We start from the raw sequence: 18006 nt of genomic DNA, 5'->3' as shown, positions 1-18006 counted from the left end.
TGAACTCTGGGCCTGGGCGCTGTCCCTGTGCTCTTCAGCTCAAGGTGAGCGCTCTACCACTTGAGCCACAGCGCCACTTCTTTAGTCACGTTCTTAAAGACTCTCTTCTAGTCTAGGCTGGCCTCTAACTTGAGATCCTTCTGCCTCAGCCTCCCAAGTTCTGTGATTACAGTCATGCACCACCATGCCTGGCTTACCCTATTTCTCCTGCCCTGTCCCTAGGACCCTTACTGGGTCTTCTCCTTTCACAGTACTTTGTGTACTCCATATCCTCATCTTGCCACTGGAACCTCCTCCCAGGCCTGGGTTTCTGCAGGACTTCTGTGCTGCTGGCAGGCCCAGGCAGCCTCCCCCCTGGCCTCCCACTCCCCTCATTGTGCACGGAGGTTTCTACATTGGCTGTCTCTCATGTACCTGCTGCTCAGGGCAAAAGCTTCAAGCACTAAAGCCCATAGCTCCCCACCTCCTGATGCACCCATCCCTCCCCATCATATCTAGAGGCCCGGGCCGTACCCTCCAGGAATGTTAATCCATCAAAATCTCTCCCTTGCCTGGTCCACCTTCTTTCCTTGAGTGTAGGAATGCATCCATCTCATCCACTCTGAAAAGCTAAACCTTCCATCAACCCCTCATTCTTTCTTTGCTTTCAATCCTAGTTAGGAAACCTGAAGCACATTCCTGTACCTCAACAAGCTTCAAACACTTCATCTCTAAAAGGGAGTAAAGCCAGGCACCAGGGGCTCATCCCTGTAATCCTAGCTACTCAGGAGGCTGAGATTTGAGGATCTCGGTTCCAAGCCAGCCCAGGCAGGAAAGTCTACGAGACTTTTATCTCTAATTAACCACAAAAAGTAGGAAGTGGAGCTATAGCTCAAGTGGTAAAACATTAACCTTGAGTAGAAAAGCTCAGGGACAGTGCTCAAGCCCTGAGTTCAAGCCCCAGGACTGACATGTGCGTATGCATGTACACACACACACACACAAGCCACAAAACTTGCACTCCCTTTGGTGCTCAAAACTCACCACCCCTGCTCTACTTCCAATTCTGTTCTAGCCTCTTTGGGTTCCTTTGCTCACTTGTCTAAAATGACTCACAGGCTCCAGACCCTCTTTCCTTATCTGCACAGTCACCGCCTACAGACATCTACCTTCCAGCCTATTCCTCCCAGGGCTTAAATGAGCTGTGATCTAACAGTCATGTTTCTAACTGGAGGTCCTGGGGCATCTGAAACTCAACCCCAACTGAATGCAGCCATTTTCTTCTTAGACTCAGTTCACCGTCCTGGGTCTCCTTTCCTGCTGAGTAATTGAACAATTCACCATCTCCTGTGCTCATCCCACTTCTCCGTCATCTATCTCCCTGTAACCACCTTATTTGGCTCATGCAGTCCTTTAAATGTTCTAATGCCAGCCTACCTCTTCCCTGACCACTTACAATCTTCTCCTCCTATCAGAATGGACTTTCTGAAATGCATTTGTGACCATGTCCCTCTTCTTTTCCTGTCCCACAGAGAACAGAAGGTTATATTTGATGACCTTCTGAGTGCCTTGTGGCCTTCCAGGCCCTTGCACTACATGACAAATTCAGGAAAGGCTCAACTCCTCCTGTGGGGTCTGGCCTAGATCAGCAGGCACCAGCACTAGATCTTCTTGTGGCCTCTACCCACCTTGGACAGTCAAGACACTGCTAAGACACAGAAGTCCTGCCTGCCTGTCCATCTTCCCTATATCTCTTTGGCCTATCTCCAACTCCTCTCTGCAATGCACCTTTTCAAATCACAAATGTGATCACGGCTTCTCTGAGGGCTTCCTACTGCTCTCAAGACGAAAGACCAAACTCCTAATAAGTCTCCATATTCTACATGGCATGATCCATGCTCTCGCGTTCAGTTTCAGTCACGCACCACTTCTTGCTCTCAATTCCCCAAGTTAGCTCTCTTCTATGTCTACTTGCTATTCCCTGGCCTTATGGCCTTTGTATCTGCTCGTTTTTTTGTTTTTTTTGGGGGGGTCCAGTCATGGGGCCTGAACTCTGGGACTGGGCGCTGTCCCTCAGCTCTTCAGCTCAAGGCTAGCGCTCTACCACTTGAGCCACAGCGCCACTTCTGGCTTTTTTTCTTTTTGCTTATGTGGTGCTGGAGAATCGAACCCAGGGCCTCAGGCATGCAAGGCAAGCGCTCTACCACTGAGCCACCTTCCCAGCCCCTGCTCAAGTTTTTTTGTGCCTATTTCTGCCTAGATTCAGCACACTACGCTTCATCAGGAAGCTGTTACTAGTTCCACAGATCGTGCAGGTTCTGAATGTCCCATATTTTTCCTTCATGGTGCTTATCAGTTTGCAATCATAGACTTGCTTATGTACTTACTACTTACTTGGCACATCTCTCCTCATGGACCACAGCTTTCTGAGTGAAAAAACAGCACCTCCCAGAAACCTTACCCTATCAACAAATATCCTAATACCTACTATCTGGACAGACAGTTCCCAGAGTAAGAGAATCTGTATGTATATGTTATGAAATAACAGTAAAATGGCCAGGTGCTAGTGGCTCATGCCTGTAATCCTAGCTACTCAAGAGGCTGAGATTTGAGGATAGAGGTTCAAAGCCAGTTCGGGGAGGAAAGCCTGTGAGATCTTTTTTTTTTGGTCGGTTGTGGGGCTTGAACTCTGGGCTTGGGTGCTGTCCCTGCACACTTCAGCTCAAGGCGAGCACTCTACCGCTTGAGCCACAGCGCCACTTCTGGTTTTCTAGTGGTTTATTGAAGAGCCTCACAGACTTTCCTGCCCGGGCTGGTTTTGAACCGTGATCCTCTATCTCAGCCTCCTGAGTAGCTAGGATTACAGGTGTGAGCCACTCACTGGCACCCGGCTCTATGAGACTTTTATCTCCAATTAACTTCCAGAAAACTGGAAGCAATGCTGTGGTGGTGCAAGTGGTAAGTTCAAGCCCCACGACTGACAAAAAAAAAAAAGCAAAACGTAAAAATCCACAAAAGAAAGCAAAGGCAGAACTGAGTAAGTTCTAAGTTAATATTTGCCTACATATTACACTACACAGTGAGAAGTAGGAGAAGGGATTTATTAAGTTGGGCATTTTCTCTTTAACTCAAGTGGTCTCAGGCAGAGACCATCTTGTTTTACTCTGATAGTAGCAAAACCTCTCATTGAGGGTTAGGCAATGTCTCCAAGAGGGACAACATGCCGTTTTTCTCTATGAGTTTCTCCAACAAAGTCACACGCCCTGGTAAACCATTACTGAATGTAGGTTCTTTCAGACAGAGACACACACATCAAGTTGCCTACCTGCAGGCCTTGCTGGAGATGTCTCCCGCTCAGGAAGAGGCGTGGCTGGAGAGCCTGTAGTCCTCTCTGGCTCGGGCTCCTCCACAGGCGCTGGGAGGGATGCTGGGGCTTCTCTGGGAGGCGGTGAAGCGGAGGGAACTGTTGTTGGCTGTTCCTCTTCTTCCTCTTCTTCAGAGGAGGACTCGGATGATGAAGAGGATGATGAAGACGAGGATGAGGAGGATGAGGAAGATGTGGAGCCCGATGTGCTGCTGCTCTCCGAGTCTGATGTGCTACCATTTTCACCATCTGAGTCAGCATACAGAGAACATTTGGAGGACGAATCGCTTTCCTCATCCTCGCCTGGAAATCCAGAAGGGGCAATCAGGCGAGGTGAGAAGACCTTCACTTGGTCAAGCTGTGGGGTCATTCTCTGACTCAGTACTCAGTATTCAGGATAAGCCAAGGGCTGGAAGTCCAAGACGTCAAGGAGTAAAATAAGCAAACCTCTGCTCACAGGTGACAATCAGCAGTATGCTGGGGGCTGGGAAGTCAGGGGGAGAGCCCTGGATTCTGACTGGAAAAGCGAATGAGTCAGGGAAGGCCTCTTTAAGGAGACATTGGAATCAAGAAGGATGGGAGTCCTGCCATGTAAAAACGCCAAAGGCAAGAAGAGACAGAGACCTAGAGACTGACAAATAGCTGCTTAAAGCACCAAGATGGGCCAGCAGATTCTGAGAAAGGATCCTAGAGTCAAAAAGGAAGCTTAATAATCAGCCTGAATCCTTGCACTCAGCCCACCCGAAGCCTGGCTCACCTGGTAGCTGTCAGCTTTTCTAGAAAACATGAAGCCCTGAGTTCAAATCCCAGTACTCCATAAAAAGAAATCAGAGCTTGGCACTGGTGGCTCACACCTGTAATCCTAACTACTCAGGAGGCTGAGATTTGAGGATCACAGTTTGAAGCCAGTCCACTAAACTACTAAAAAAGTTGAACCTATGGCTTAAGTGGTAGAGCACTAGCCTTGAGCACAGGGTGTTCAAGCCGTAGTACGTACGTGTACGTACACACACACACACACACACACAAAAGGGCTGGGAATGTGGCGTAGTAGTAGAGTGCTTGCCTAGCATGTATGAGGCCCTGGATTTGATTCCTCAGTGCCACAAAGACAAACAAAACGTAGTATTTTTCTTTAAAAAGTGGAGCTGTGGTTCAATATGGTAGAGCACTAGCCTTGAGTGCCCAGGTCCTGAGTTCAAGCCCCACAACCAACAAAATGAAAATAAAAATAAAGAAATCTGGGAACTCCATAATCTTTTTTTTTTGGGGGGTCTGGTTGTGGGGCCTGAACTCTGGGCCTGGGCGCTGTCCCTCAGCTCTTCAGCTCAAGGCTAGTGCTCTACCACTTGAGCCACAGTGCCACTTCCGGCTTTTTTTTTCTTTTTGCTTATGTGGTACTGGGGAATCGAACCCAGGGCCTCAGGCATGCAAAGCCAAGTGTTCTACCACTGACCCACCTTCCCAGCCCCAGAACTCCATAATCTTTAAGGAATGTAAGATTAATCCAGGCTAGATGGTAGTAGTGGCTGGCAAGGGCTCTAGAGAATTGTGAGATGGAGGTGAATGGATAAAGTAAGAGCTGAATTACTGATCACCTTGTGGAAAATAGGAAACCAGGAAAAGACTGCAGAGAGGTTAATAACATCTGCACATGTCTGGAAAGACAAGTTTACCAGTAGTTTGGAAAAATGTATTAGAATGGAAGGAGAAGGATTGAACCAGAAATCATTAAAGACTACTACAAGAACCCAAATGAAAAACCTAACAGCAAGGACAAAGGAAACAAATTCAAGAAGCATCCAAGGAGTATAGGTAGGTGTGTAGTCATACTGGCAGCAACCTAGCCTCTGCTCAAGCACGGAGGATTCTCTCAGATCATGCATGGTGCCATCCTGGCTCTTGAGATGCACAACTTGCCTATCATGTAGAAAAGGGACTTCTTTTAGCGGAGTGTTGGTGGCTCATGCCTGTCATCCTACCTACGCAGAAGGCTGAGATCCAAGGATCACAGGTCAAAGCCAGCCTGGGCAGGAAAGTCTGTAAGGCTCTTATTTCCAGTTAACCACCAGAAAACCAGAAGTAGCACTGTGGCTCAAAGTAATAAAGAGTGTAGCCTTGAGTGAAAGAGCTGAGTTACAGCATCAGGACCTTAATTCAAGCCCAATGACCAACCCCTTCTCCCCGCCCCCGCCCCCCACCAAAAAAAGAAGTGACTCCTCAGTCTACCGCACTATTGCTCTACCCTATTACTGTTTCATCTTCTTCAAAGGCCAACAGGATTTGCTTGTTTATTTTCAAGTCTCCATCTCTCTTCCAACAAGCCCTCAAAAAACAAGCCCTCAAAAGCAGGAGCCATTTGCCTTAGTTACTGTTGTACCCTAAGTACCTAAAACAGCACTTGCACTGAGGAGGGCCATAAAGCTATTTCTTTCCTTTTTTGTCAGTCGTGGGACTCAAACTCTGGGCCTGGGCTCTGTCCCTCAGCTCTTCATCTCAAGGCTAGTGCTCTACCACTTGAGCCACAGCGCCACTTCCCGTTTTCTGGTGGTTAATTGGAGATGAGAGAGTCTCATGGACTTTCCTGCCCGGGCTGGCTTTGAACCATGACACTCAGATCTCAACCCCCTGAGTAGCTTGAGCCACGGCGCCCAGCCATAAAGCGATTTCTAAACAAGTGAGTGGAAAGGAAGTCGACATCATATACCCAAACCTAGATGTGAAGAACCCACAGGTCTTAAACTGGATGAGTATTTAGGTGACCGGAGCTATTAGGAAGGGAAGAGGGAGGCTAGCTTGGTGACTAGACCTTAAAGAACAGTGATCAAAGGTAGGAAGGTCTGGTCTGGTAACACCAAAGGGGAGGAGGATAATGCAGACCCTTCTCATCTCTGGGACTTGGCAAAATATGAAGACTTTGCTGCACTATTTCAAAGGAAGAGGTGTTTCAGAAGAAGTAAGCACCGAAGTTAAAGCTTAAAGACTGTAGCTAAAGCAATTGCTACTGTGGAGGGCAAAGGTGTCCACACAGGAAAGATATGGGTGTGGGAAAGTCTAAGTCAGGTGATCAAAATCCCTTTCTACCCAAGAAGAGCTCTCCCCAACTATCTGCACTCACCATCTGATGCACCTGCCTCCTTCTTCGTGGTGTCCATAGCTTCTTCTCCTTCTTCATCTTCCTCATCTTCCTCATCCTCCTCCTCATCCTTAAGGAAAAGAACAAATGGGGATTAACAGTGTAGGAACTATTGGTCACTGATGGCTCATACCTATAATCCTAAACTACTTGGGAAGCTGAGATCTGAGGATAAGGTTTGAAGCCAGTCTGGGTTAAAAAAAAAAGTCTGTGATGGGCTGGGAAGGTGGCTCAGTGATAGAGTGCTTGTCTTGCATGCATGAAGCCCTGGGTTCGATTCCTCAGCACCACATAAGCAGAAAAAGCCAGAAGTGCGCTGTAGCTCAAATGGTAGAGTGCTCGCCTTGAGCTGAAGAGCTGAGGGACAGTGCCCAGGCCAAGTTCAGGCCCCACAACCGACCAAAAAAAAAAAAAAGGCCTGTGAATCTCTTTTTTTTTTTTTTTTTCTGTGAGACTCTTTTTATCTCTAATTCACCAGCAAAAAACTAGTAGTGGGGGTGTGTCTTAAATAGTAGAACACCAGCCTTGAACAAAAAAAGCCTGTACAGGGTCCCGAAAACTGGCACACAAAAAAAAATGGGGGTGGGGGTGGGAAAAAGGGACAACTGTACCATGAGAAGATACAGCTGTCTAGGCTCAAGCCCAGAAAGAAGCTGACTCTGAGAGAAGAGACTGAGGATCAAGCTTCTGGGAGCCAGGAGTGTGGCACAAATGGTAGAGCACCTGCTTACCAAGTACCGGGCTCAATCCCCAGCACCTCCAAACAAAAATAAAGCAAGTTTCTGAGCTAACATGCCTAGGCTCTCACCTTCTCAGAGGAAGACTCCTGGGATGCTTCCTCCCCCTCACTGTCCAGAGCAAAGGACTTCCGGTGCTTGCCTTGGGCCTTGCCTCGCTCTTCATCTCGCTTTGGGGGCTTAGTTGCTGGACGTCCTGACTCTCCGGCTTCCTTCTCTCGTTCAGGGTCTAGAACAAAAAGGAGGAGTAGGGCGGTGAGAGCAATTATCCTCAACCATCAGTTTGATCCTAGGAGTTTTACATATGCTTCTGCCCACCTAACGCCCTAGCAGGCAGCAAATGAAACACAAAACTTTACATTTATCTGATATTTCTTATAATTATCATTTTAGGCACATCCTACCCATTTTATCTTTCATCCTTTTCTAGGTCAGGTGAAAGAGGAAAACAACTTGTCATGTCTGACCCAAGAGAAAGAGAACTAAGGATAATGGGCCACTAGGCAGTAGATCTGATTCAGGTAAGTTTCAAGGCACAGAAGCTGTCAACCAACAGCCGAGACTTGGATGAACTGAAAGAGAGGCTGCAGGAGTGAATAGTGACTTATAATCTCCAAGGTCTGTGACTTCAAATATGGAAGTTATTGTTCCTATTTTAAGTAGAAAAATCAAGATACAAACCAACTAAACCCAGCATTCTACACAACTACAATCCGAGGAGAACACATCTCATGCAACCCATCTGTGATCACTCTTAAGACCACTTTATTTTCCTTTTAACCTCGTACCAACCTACCTCTCCACTTGTACCTTGCCCTCACAATACCCTTGTCCCTCCCTTTTGTCTCTGCCTCTTGCTTTTCTATCAGAATTCCATGCAGTCCTCTCTCTTGCCTTGTCTCCTTACCATCTTCATCTTCTTCAGCTGGAGTGGAGGGTCGGGGCCTCTTTTCCTCACTGGCTTCTGAAATTTCTGACGGCTCTTTCCGTTTTACCTGGAGGATGGAGAAGATTGGGCCCATTTCAAACTCAGTTCCCACTATCACAGCTCCAAGGAAAGCCTCCCCTCTCCCATCCCACAAAAAATAGAAGTACAGTTCGGGGTACCTTGAAGGAAGGCAGCCGCAGGGCTCCTCGCAGACCGGACCCAAAGGCGAAGGCTTCGATGCCTGTGGTACCCCCGCTCTTGGCCCAGTCTACCAGGGAAAGCATTCCTGGCTCTTTGAGCTTCATCTTCTCTTTATCCTCCTCCTTGGCTTGCTGCTTGGCTGCATTCTGGAATGGCTGCAGGCAGCATGGGGACTGAGCCCAAGACCCAGCCACACAGAAATCCCTTCACTGGCCCCTCCACTGGCCCCTGTCATGCCTCTATCAGGCCCTTATGGGTATGATTTTCAGATCTGTTCATTTAGACCCTCAACTACAGGATACAATTATTTCTTTTCCTACTTCATAGATGGCCAAAGCCAAGCCAAGCCCAGAACTGCCTAACTGCCATGTCCACTGAAAGCAAGCAACAGAGCTAGGACAAAGCTCTCTCTCGGTCCTGTACTTGACCTCCCTGTGGCTTGGCCCAACTTCCTTGCCCAGCTAATATGTCCCTGAGTATCCATAGCCTGACTCTTCATTTGCCTTGACCTCTCTCATTTTGAACTGTGCAGCCTAGAGAAGTCTGAGGTAGATCTCATCCAGCAAAGCCCTGGTCTCCAAGTCCAGATAGCAACCCTCCTCACCTTGGCCTTCTCCTCCTTGCTCTCCCACCACTGGTCAAAGGCTCCAAAGGCCACATTCTCCACCATCTTGCGGTTGAGGTCTCGCTGCATGATGCTCTTCATCTCTTGGACTAGAGTAGCCAATACACGGCCCACAGTGCCAGCTGATGGTAGGGCTTTGCCCTCTGCCAGCTCTGCTTCCTCCCTGGGAGGCAGCCGGGCCTCTTCTCCCAAGACTGAGGAAGAGGGCAGGGGCTCGGCTGCCATGGGCAAAGGTAGATGGTAGGCCTCCCGTGAGTATGCTCCACGGCCTTCCTGCCCTTGTGTATAAAGAGCATAGGGCAAACCATAGGCAGCCTCTTGTGGGGGTGGGAAAGGAAGGAAGGCCTCCCCAAAGGCCCCACCAGGAGGCCCGGCAGAGGCAGCAGTCAATCCCTTGCCCTGTCGCAGCTGGTGGAGTCTCGTTAACATCTGGGTCTGCATCTGGAAGGACATGGGCATCCCTCCCCACTGAGCCCCGAGTCGATCCATGAGTTCCAGGGAGTTCACAAAGTCATAGATATGGGGTGGTGGAGGAGGAGGTGGGGGGTACTCAGGGGGCGGTGGCCCATCGGGGCGGGGTGGGAGGAGGTAGGCAGGTTGGTGGGGAGAATAACCAAGAGGAAGGGAAGCCAGGTAGGGAGGAGGTGGTGGCGGGGGAGGGGGTGGAGGTGGAGGCTGTTGGGGGGGCGTTGGGGCCGGAGGGGGTGAGCCACCCCTGTCATCATCAGAGATCTCCATGTCCTCTCCAGAAGAGCAAGGAGAAGCCTGCAAGGGTGGAGAGAAGCACAGAAAAACTGTGTTCCTGGGTTCATCTCCAAACTCATTTTCCTGTCTAGTTCCTTTCCCCTCCCCAGGTCCACCCTGCCTCCTAGGCCCCAAACCCCCCGTCTAGCTGACCGCCATCTCACCTGGCTCTGCCCGTTGGCCTTGGGAGACTCTCGGGCCACCCCTGGCTCCCCACTCCCTGTAGGAGCCACATCCTCAAAACTAGCCGGGGCTGGAGGGGGTGTGCAGGGCCCGTGACTTGACCCGGCAGGCACCTCACTCCCTGGGTCTCTAGCCCCAGGACCTGCAGTGCTGTTCTCTTCCTCCTCCTCTGTGTCAGAGGCCAGGAAAGAAAATTTGGAGCGCTGCTCTTTGAGCAGCATTTCAATGCGGGAATCCAGGCTGCTGTGCTGCGCGAAGGGCACGCTCTCATTGGTGGTCTCTGGGGCTGGGGAGCCCGAGCGAGCAGGTGAGGCTGGGCGGGGGGAGGTCCGAGCTTCTTCCCTCTCAGGGCTGGTCCCCCCACCACCGCCACCTCCACCAGGTTCTGGAGGCTCTGGGGGTGGGGCCTCGGAGGCAGGAGGCCGGTAGTCTTGGTCAGTGGGCCGAGTGGGCTCAGGGGGCAAGTAGGAGGTGTATGAAGGTGGAAAGCGCTCTGCTGTGTTTTCAGCAAAGGGGGCACCAGGAGGCTCCTCTCGAGTTGCTCGACGAGGTGGGTAAGATGCATGGCGTTGATAGCGATTCCAGCTTTCATAATATGCTGGGTAGTTTGAGTCAGAAGCACGAAACTGAGAAGATGTAGAAGAGGATGATGACGATGAAGATGAGGACAATGAGGAGGAAGGGGTGGAGGAGGAAGTGGAGGAGGAAGAGGAGGAAGAGGAGGAGGAAGAAGCAGCAGTGGCGGTGGTGGTGGCTGAGATGGCTGTGGAGGCAGTCGTGGGAACTGAAGATGCAGAGAAATGGCGGCGAGAAAAGGAATCTTGGTAGCTGTTCTCTGACCGCCGGGGCTTGAAGGAGGTTGAAGTGGTGCTGGAGAAGAAAAGGGAAAGGGAGCTGGGCTCATCTCCATGTCACCAAACCTGACCTCCCTGTCCGCATACCCACAGGTGCTCTGCACTGACCCCAAAGCATTACACGCCCAGTTCTGGCTATTCTCTCTGCAGACAGCAGTTTGTCTGCTAAACCTACAGACTGGATTCAGTGATGTCAGACTCTGGGATTCTTCCCTGTGGCAGCTGGCTGTTTCCAGAATTGGATGGCCAGGGGCCCCCATGGCGCTTGTGCTATACCTGCTGGAGTAGGCGGAGTCCTGAGAGTAGGGGGTGCTGCCCCGAGATGTGTAGGGTGTTCCTTGGGATGACTGAGGGGTAAACTGGCCAAAAGAGGATGGGGTGTCTTGTCGGCTGCTGGAGAAGCTTGTGTCTTGGGAGCAGGGGGTACCATTGCCAGGGGTGCCCACCACAGCAGTGCCTGCTGGGTAGGTGGCTGTGTCCGAAGAAGAACGGCGGCGGGACTCAGTCTGGAGGAACAAGGAGAAAGGAAAGATCAGACACGGCTTAAAAACTTGCTTTGCCTCAAACCAAGAATCCTAGTTCTGTCGTTTGAAAGCAAATAGGCATTTACCTCAACAGTTCCTTTACCTAACAGTGAAGCCTAGAACCTCTCAAAACAGGTCCTAGTCCTGGTAATTAGGCATTGTATTTAAGTGTGCAAGACTGTGGCGGCCACAGCTGCTCACCGTCTCCGTGGCTGCACCAGAACCCTGGAACTTCTCACTCAGGGCCTTGCCTCCAGTTGGTACAGTCTGAGGGGTATAGGAGCCATTGACGATCAGTTCATAGTACTTCATTCGTTGTTGTCCTACAGGGAGAAAAATGAAAAGAAGCTGAAAACAACTCCTTTCCTTGTGTGGCTGTCCGTTCCCTCCTTAGACTTCAATTTTATTTATATATTTATTTTTTTTGTCATCGGTCATGGGGCCTGAACTCTGGGCCTGGGCGCTGTCCCTCAGCTCTTCAGCTCAAGGCTAGCACTCTACCACTTGAGCTACAACGCCACTTTCGGCTTTTTTCTGTATATGTAATGCTGAGGAATCAAACACAGGGCCTCATGCATGGGAGGCAAGCACTCTACCACTAAGACACCTTCCCAGTCCAGTTTTTTATCTTTATTTCTTTTTTTTTTTTGGTCGGTCATGGGGCTTGAACTCTGGGCCTGAGCGCTGTCTCTCAGCTCTTCAGCTCAAGGCGAGCGCTCTACCACTTGAGCTACAGCGCCACTTCCGGTTTTCTGGTGGTTTATTGGAGATAAGAATCTCACGGTCTCTCCTGCCCAGGCTGGCTTTGAACCGCGATCCTCAGATCTCAGCCTCCTGAGTAGCTAGGATTACAGGCGTGAGCCACCAGCGCCCGGCTTCTTTATTTCTTTATCTTTAGGAACTTACTCTTTTATCTCTTACCACTTTACTAGTAAAAAAAAAAAAAATTCTTCTGACACTTTTCAGTTTACTAGTAACATTCCTATATTCCTATATATACGCTAGTATACTGAATGATCAATAGGAGAGAGGGAAAAACACATCAGTGTCCCTATTTTACAAGTGTAAAGAAAACTGACTGGCTGGGCACTGGTGGCTTATGACTGTAATCCTAGCTACCAAAGAGGCTGAGATCTGAGGATCACAGTTCAAAGTCAGCCTGGGCAGGAAAGTCCGTGAAACTCATATCTTCGATTAACCACCAGGAAACATGAATTGGCCCTGTGGCTCAAGTGGTAGAGTGCTCACCTTGAACAGAAGAGCTCAGGGACAGCACCCAGGCCCAGTGTTCAAGCTCCATGACCGACAAAAAAAAAAGAAAGAAAGAAAGAAAGAAACTGACTGGCTAGTCACCAATGGCTCACTCTTTTAATCTTAAGTATTCAGGAGACTGGGATCAGAGGATTGTGGTTTGAAGCCACCCTGGGCAGGCAAGTCCATGAGATCCTTATCTCCAATGAAGCATCAAAAAGCCAGAAGTTGAGCTATGGCTCAAATGATAGAGCAGAAAAAGCTAAAGGACATTGCCTAAACCATAAGTTCAAGCCCCAGTATCAACACACACACACACAAAACTAATCAACACGGTCATATTGTATACACTGTATATATTATATATACATCAGTGGAAAAGTCCAATGAAATTCCCCCTATATAACTAACATATGCTAACAAAAAAATCTGACTGGCAGAAGAGTTTAAAGCCAGGTTTATCTAATGCTAAGCACCTCCCACCCCAGGCCCTTCATCCTATAAATAAAAGGCTACAGAAGAGCAGCCTCAAGACAATCTAGCCCACGTTGCATTTTATATAATTTGCACACTAGTTTCAAAAAAATTCGAGAAAATGTAATAAGTGTTTTTGGTCTCTTTTTAGTCAGTCATGAGGTTTGAACTCTGGACCTAGGTGCTGTTCTTGAGCTCTTCATCTCAAGGCTAGCACTCTACCACTTGAGCCACAGCGCCACTTCCGGTTTTCTGGTGGTTAACTGGAGATAAGAGTCTCACAAACTTTCCTGCCCAGGCTGGCTTTGAACCCCAATCCTCAGATCTCAGCCTCCTGAGTAGCTAGGATTACAGGCGTGAGCCACCAACACCCAGCTTGTAATAGTTGTTTTAAAAAGCATGAGATTACAAAGTTTTCTTCTGAAATTCAAACTTGGGAACTAGTCCTCATTCCCTCTTGCAAGCTGGCTAGTGCCAAACAGCTGCCCCATTCAGATGGCGCTACAACCCTGCAATCTGGCATAGAAGCCTACTTTTTCTTATTGCTCCTTTTTGTGGTGATGGAGTGAGGTTTGAACTCGGGCCTCATTAAAGCCATACCTTCAGCTTCCCTACCACACCTTGAAAGCAAATTATTTACTTGTTCTTTCCAGTAGTGATAGAGAACAAATCCAGTGGCTTGTACGCTAGGTATGCAATCACTACGTCTCCAGTATCCAGCTTACCTACCAAAAAAGCAGGGCACCAGCCAGGGGCTGGTGTCTCACACCTGTAATCCTAGCTACTCAGGAGGCCGAGATCTGAGGATCATGGTACAAAGCCAGCCCAGTCAGAAAAGTCCATGAGACTCTTATCTCCAATTAACCACCAGAAAACCGCAAGTGGTGCTATGGCTCAAGAGGTAGAGAGCTCACCTTGAGCTGAAGAGCACAGGGATAGCGCCCAAGCCTAGAGTTCAAGCCCCACGACTGACCAAAAAAAAAAAAAAAAAAGCAGGGCACCAGTGGCTCATCCCTATAATCCTAGCTACTCATGAGGTTGAGATCTGAGGATCATAGTTCAAAGCCAGCCCAGCAAGAAAGCCTGAGACCTTTATCGTCAATCAACTCAGAAAAACCTGCAAGTGGAGCTGTGGCTCAAGTGGCAGAGCACTGGCCTTGAACCCCAGAACCTTCAAGTCCCAGAACCAGCACCAAAAAAAAAAAAAAAGTAGCCAGGTGCTGGTGGCTCACATCTGTAATCCTAGTCAGGAGGCCAAGATCTGAGGATCATGGTTTGAAGCAAGACCAGACAGAGAAGTCCATAAGACTCTTATTTCCAATTAACCACCTAAAAGCTGGAAGTAGATCTGTGCCAAAGTGGTAGAGCCTTGAGCAAAATGCTCAAGGACAGCACTCAGGCCCTGAGTTCAAGCCCCAGGACCAGGAAAAAAGTAAAACAAAACAAAAAGCCAACCCTGAAAACCCAGTATTTTTTGAGAACATGGCATCCAGATCTATTTACTGTAATTCATGTGATTTTAGATACACTCCCATGCTTGACTGAAATTGCTCATTAAACATGCTGACAATGATATACACAACATCATATATGTACCAGAATTCCTCTAAAATCTGAAATATTGTAAGTTTCAAGACAAGGAATCATGACGATCACCTGCCCAACCCATGGAAGCGTATGTGCCTCCATGTCGTTCCTGGAGACCAATGCTGGGCAGCAGACAGGAAAACCCTCACCTTTGATGTCAAGCTGGGCATGGATGATGTTGCCCATGACAGAGGTTAGGTGGAGATTTTTGACCGTCTCCTTGGCACCCCGAGTGCTGGTAAAGAGCACTCGGGCCAGGCCCAGGTGCTTCCGAGTACGGGGGTGAAGAAGGATCTCCACCTCTTCCACCTCGCCATACTTTCGGCACATATCCTTCAGGAAGGTTTCCCGCACGTTGTCATTCAGTCTTGCGAAAGTCACTTCCTTCAATGGGATCTGTCCGATATAGAACTCATCCAGCTGTGGAGAGGAGAGGAATTGGTCTGGGGTCTCTATACTGACCACTGACCCTTTGCCCGTTAGAAAACTTTAGCAATCAAGAGAGAGATCTGGGAGATTGCAGGGCAAAAGAAGGAGGGTCGCAAGGGCTCTATCAGTCTTGACCTTTCTCTCCTGGAATCCTTCTCACCAAGTGGCACAAAAACTAGGAACAAAATGCCCAAATGAAAGAATAATTATGTGAAGGAAGTAGCTGTAGAGAAACAATTCACTAGCTCACCTTCTGACTGCCATGGGCCAAGCATTAAAAATATAAAGAAGAAAAAAAGATTCCCATTGAAAAAAGCAGATACACAGACACAGTCACAGTGTGATATGGTGCCAAGAGAAGGAACCAAGAGAAGGACACCTTTGTACAGAGTAGAATCAGGGAAGGATTCACAGAGATGGTATCATTCTGGTTCTGTCTGTTTTGCTACACCAAAACAAGGACTTTTAGGCCAGGAAACTCCACAATATGGAACTTTCTAAAAATCAGAGTGTAGGGCCAGTGGCTCACGCCTGTAATCCTAGCTATTCAGGAGGCTGAGATCTGAGGATCACTGTTCAAAGCCAGCCAAGCAGGAAACTCTGTGAGGCTCCTATCTCCAATTAATCATCAAAAAAGCCAGAAGTGGAACCTTGGCTCAAGTGATGTTGGTGTGTTTATTTTTGCTTTTGAGGGTTGTTTTCCCCCTTTTGGGGAGCAAAGAGGGAGGCAGAGGAAGGGTGGATAGATGCAATCATGCTATTTGGTATACACTGTGTAGAAAAGAAACTATGTATTTTATGGGCAGGGATGTGAGGGGGAAAACGGGAAAGCAAAGGAAGGAGTGACACTGTCCAAAAAAAAGAAAGGTACTCATTACCTGACTTATGAAATGATAACCTCTCTGGACAGTACCCTAATAACAACAATTTTTAAAAAAGAGCATAAGGACAGTATCCTGGTCCTGAGTTCAAGCCCCAGGACCAGCACAAAAACAAACAAACAAAAAAATCAGAAGTGTATAGTGTGAAAGGAATGTAAGAAGATAAGGTGGAAGATAAGGTTTGGCCAGATGAATAATATGTGCAATGCCCAGAAACACACACTGGACAATAATAGTAAAATAACAATAAAATCAGGCACAAAAGACTGCAGAATTGAGCAAAAAATGCAAGTGGGGAAAACCAAGTAAAACAAATACAAAGGTCTGCATTAAGGAATGAAAATAGAAAGATTTAAGATAAAATGGATGACTCCCTGGTTTCTGGCCTGGGCAGCTGGGTAGTTGGTGCTGCCCTTTGTCAGTAGAGGGAAAAAGGAAAGGAGAGTAGTATTAAGAGGTTAAAAGAAACTTGTTTTAAGTTTCTTGAGTTTGAGGTGTGTATGGGATCTCCAGGTGGAGCTGTTTTACCTCTACCAGGCACATAAGCCTGGAGTTCAAGACTGACATTGGCTGATAAGATATTCGAAAGTCACCAACATTTGGGTTGATATGAAAGAGGTTGTCCACAGAAAGCATAAGAAGTTTAAAAAATAAAAAAAGCATATATACCCACAAACTACTCAGAAAAGAAGAACTCAAAGAATAACTGAAGGAAACTAAGAACTAGTTCTAGGCTCAGTCCAAGGCCTGATAAGTTGCTTGCTTAGACTGAGAAGTGGGAATACGCTTAAGAAACAAGATGGAGGAGCACATGACCAGACAAAAAGTGAGGAACAGAGGACGCCTGGAAGGCAGTGCTCTGTCATTCCTCTACCTGTGCATGAACTAGGATGCCCTGCCATGTACTGTCATAAAAGACACAGTAAGAGAAATGGCAGAAGTCAAGACCCTTGCTGCCAAGGAAACATCTGGATACCACTGCTATACCTGTGTACCTCCTGCCCCAAACCGCTCAGTGCCACAGTCTCAGGAATGGTTAGATCAGGCTGTCAGTATGTCACTGGAGCACTCATCTTATCAGGCTATGTGAAGTCCAGAGTGCCAAGATCCTCTACCCCCTTCAAGGGCCTCCATGGCGAGAAAACTAGCAGACACTTACCTTGAACTTGGGGACTGGGAGGGAAAAGTCTCTGTTTTTGGACCTGACATGGCAACGAGGGTCTTGGAGGTCTTCGACTGGTATATACTTAGAGTCCTAGCAAGGAAGTCAGGAAGAGAAAAGGTGGCTCAGGATGAGACCAGGTGTCTGGGCCCTAAGCTTCCTGCCCACGTGAAGACCCTCCCCGGCCCATGCAACAGAGCTGGGTTCCCTCCCTGATTTCTGAGAAGGATGCCATGGGTACGGTGGCTCCAGGCCAGGGAAAGAAGAGAGGGGCGCAGGAGAGGCCAGGCACTCACGTTGACGCTGAAGTGGACGCCGTCATAGCGGTACACCTTTTGAGAAGGCCTGCGCAGGGCAGGGTCCAAGGCAGGATCCACGATGAGCTTGTAGTTCCGCCACTGGAAGCTCGGGGCTTTCTGCCCATCTCCCCCACCTTCCTGATCCATCTCTGCTCATTTACACTGAGAGGAAAAGAGGGGGTACGCAAAGGGGGTCCAGGACCCTGCCGGACTCCGCTGTCCTCCCCCTCATTGGCTAACCCAGGTTTCCAGGTCCTCTCATCACCCCCGTGTCCACGCCTCACCGTGGTCCGGTCCCCCCCACACACACACCCCTCGGTTCTGGCCCAGGCACCCAGCCTCCCCATGGCGCCCCATCCTCGCCCCACCTCCTGCCTCTGCGCTCGGGGGTCCCCGCTCGTGCCCCTCACCTTCCCGCTCTCCCCGCGCGGCCTCGGCGCAGACCCCTCCCCCGCCCCGCAGGCCCCGCCCCCTCCCGCCTCCTCACCGGCCAGCGGCCCGGGCCGAGCCCGGCTCTCGCTCCCGGCCCCGCGCCCTGACTCTCAGCCCAAGATGGGACGCCTCTCCGGGGCGTTGGAAACACCGCGAGACCGATCCCGAACCCCGGCTTCGGTCCGAGTCCGCGCGGGGGGGGAGGGGGGGCGGGGG

The 18006-nt window shown here is 49.2% G+C and overlaps 1 protein-coding gene across 2 annotated transcripts in view; it reads right to left on the bottom strand.

Annotated features, from left to right (window-relative positions):
• Positions 1-17573, bottom strand: part of Setd1a (SET domain containing 1A) — a 26028-nt gene extending 8455 nt beyond the window's left edge. The window contains exons 1-12 of one of the 2 annotated variants that reach the window (XM_013011692.1): positions 17356-17573; positions 17057-17152; positions 14737-15007; positions 11477-11598; positions 11028-11257; positions 9879-10767; positions 8950-9735; positions 8324-8500; positions 8124-8211; positions 7288-7445; positions 6462-6549; positions 3305-3592 (exon numbers count right to left, since the gene is read on the bottom strand). In XM_013011692.1, coding sequence (XP_012867146.1) covers positions 3305-3592; positions 6462-6549; positions 7288-7445; positions 8124-8211; positions 8324-8500; positions 8950-9735; positions 9879-10767; positions 11028-11257; positions 11477-11598; positions 14737-15007; positions 17057-17152; positions 17356-17505 — 3343 coding nt within the window. In that variant the 5' untranslated portion in view covers positions 17506-17573. Of the gene's footprint in view, positions 1-3304; positions 3647-6461; positions 6550-7287; positions 7446-8123; positions 8212-8323; positions 8501-8949; positions 9736-9878; positions 10768-11027; positions 11258-11476; positions 11599-14736; positions 15008-17056; positions 17153-17355 lie in introns of both variants that reach the window. The other variant, XM_013011691.1, reaches the window with a different exon arrangement.
• Between the last annotated feature and the right edge of the window lie 433 nt (positions 17574-18006).

Source organism: Dipodomys ordii, unplaced genomic scaffold, assembly GCF_000151885.1.
Source record: "Dipodomys ordii isolate 6190 unplaced genomic scaffold, Dord_2.0 Scaffold14, whole genome shotgun sequence".
NCBI lineage: Eukaryota > Metazoa > Chordata > Mammalia > Rodentia > Heteromyidae > Dipodomys > Dipodomys ordii.
The sequence above is the reverse complement of the archived record's forward strand: the minus strand, read 5'-3'. Positions and strand labels throughout refer to the sequence as shown.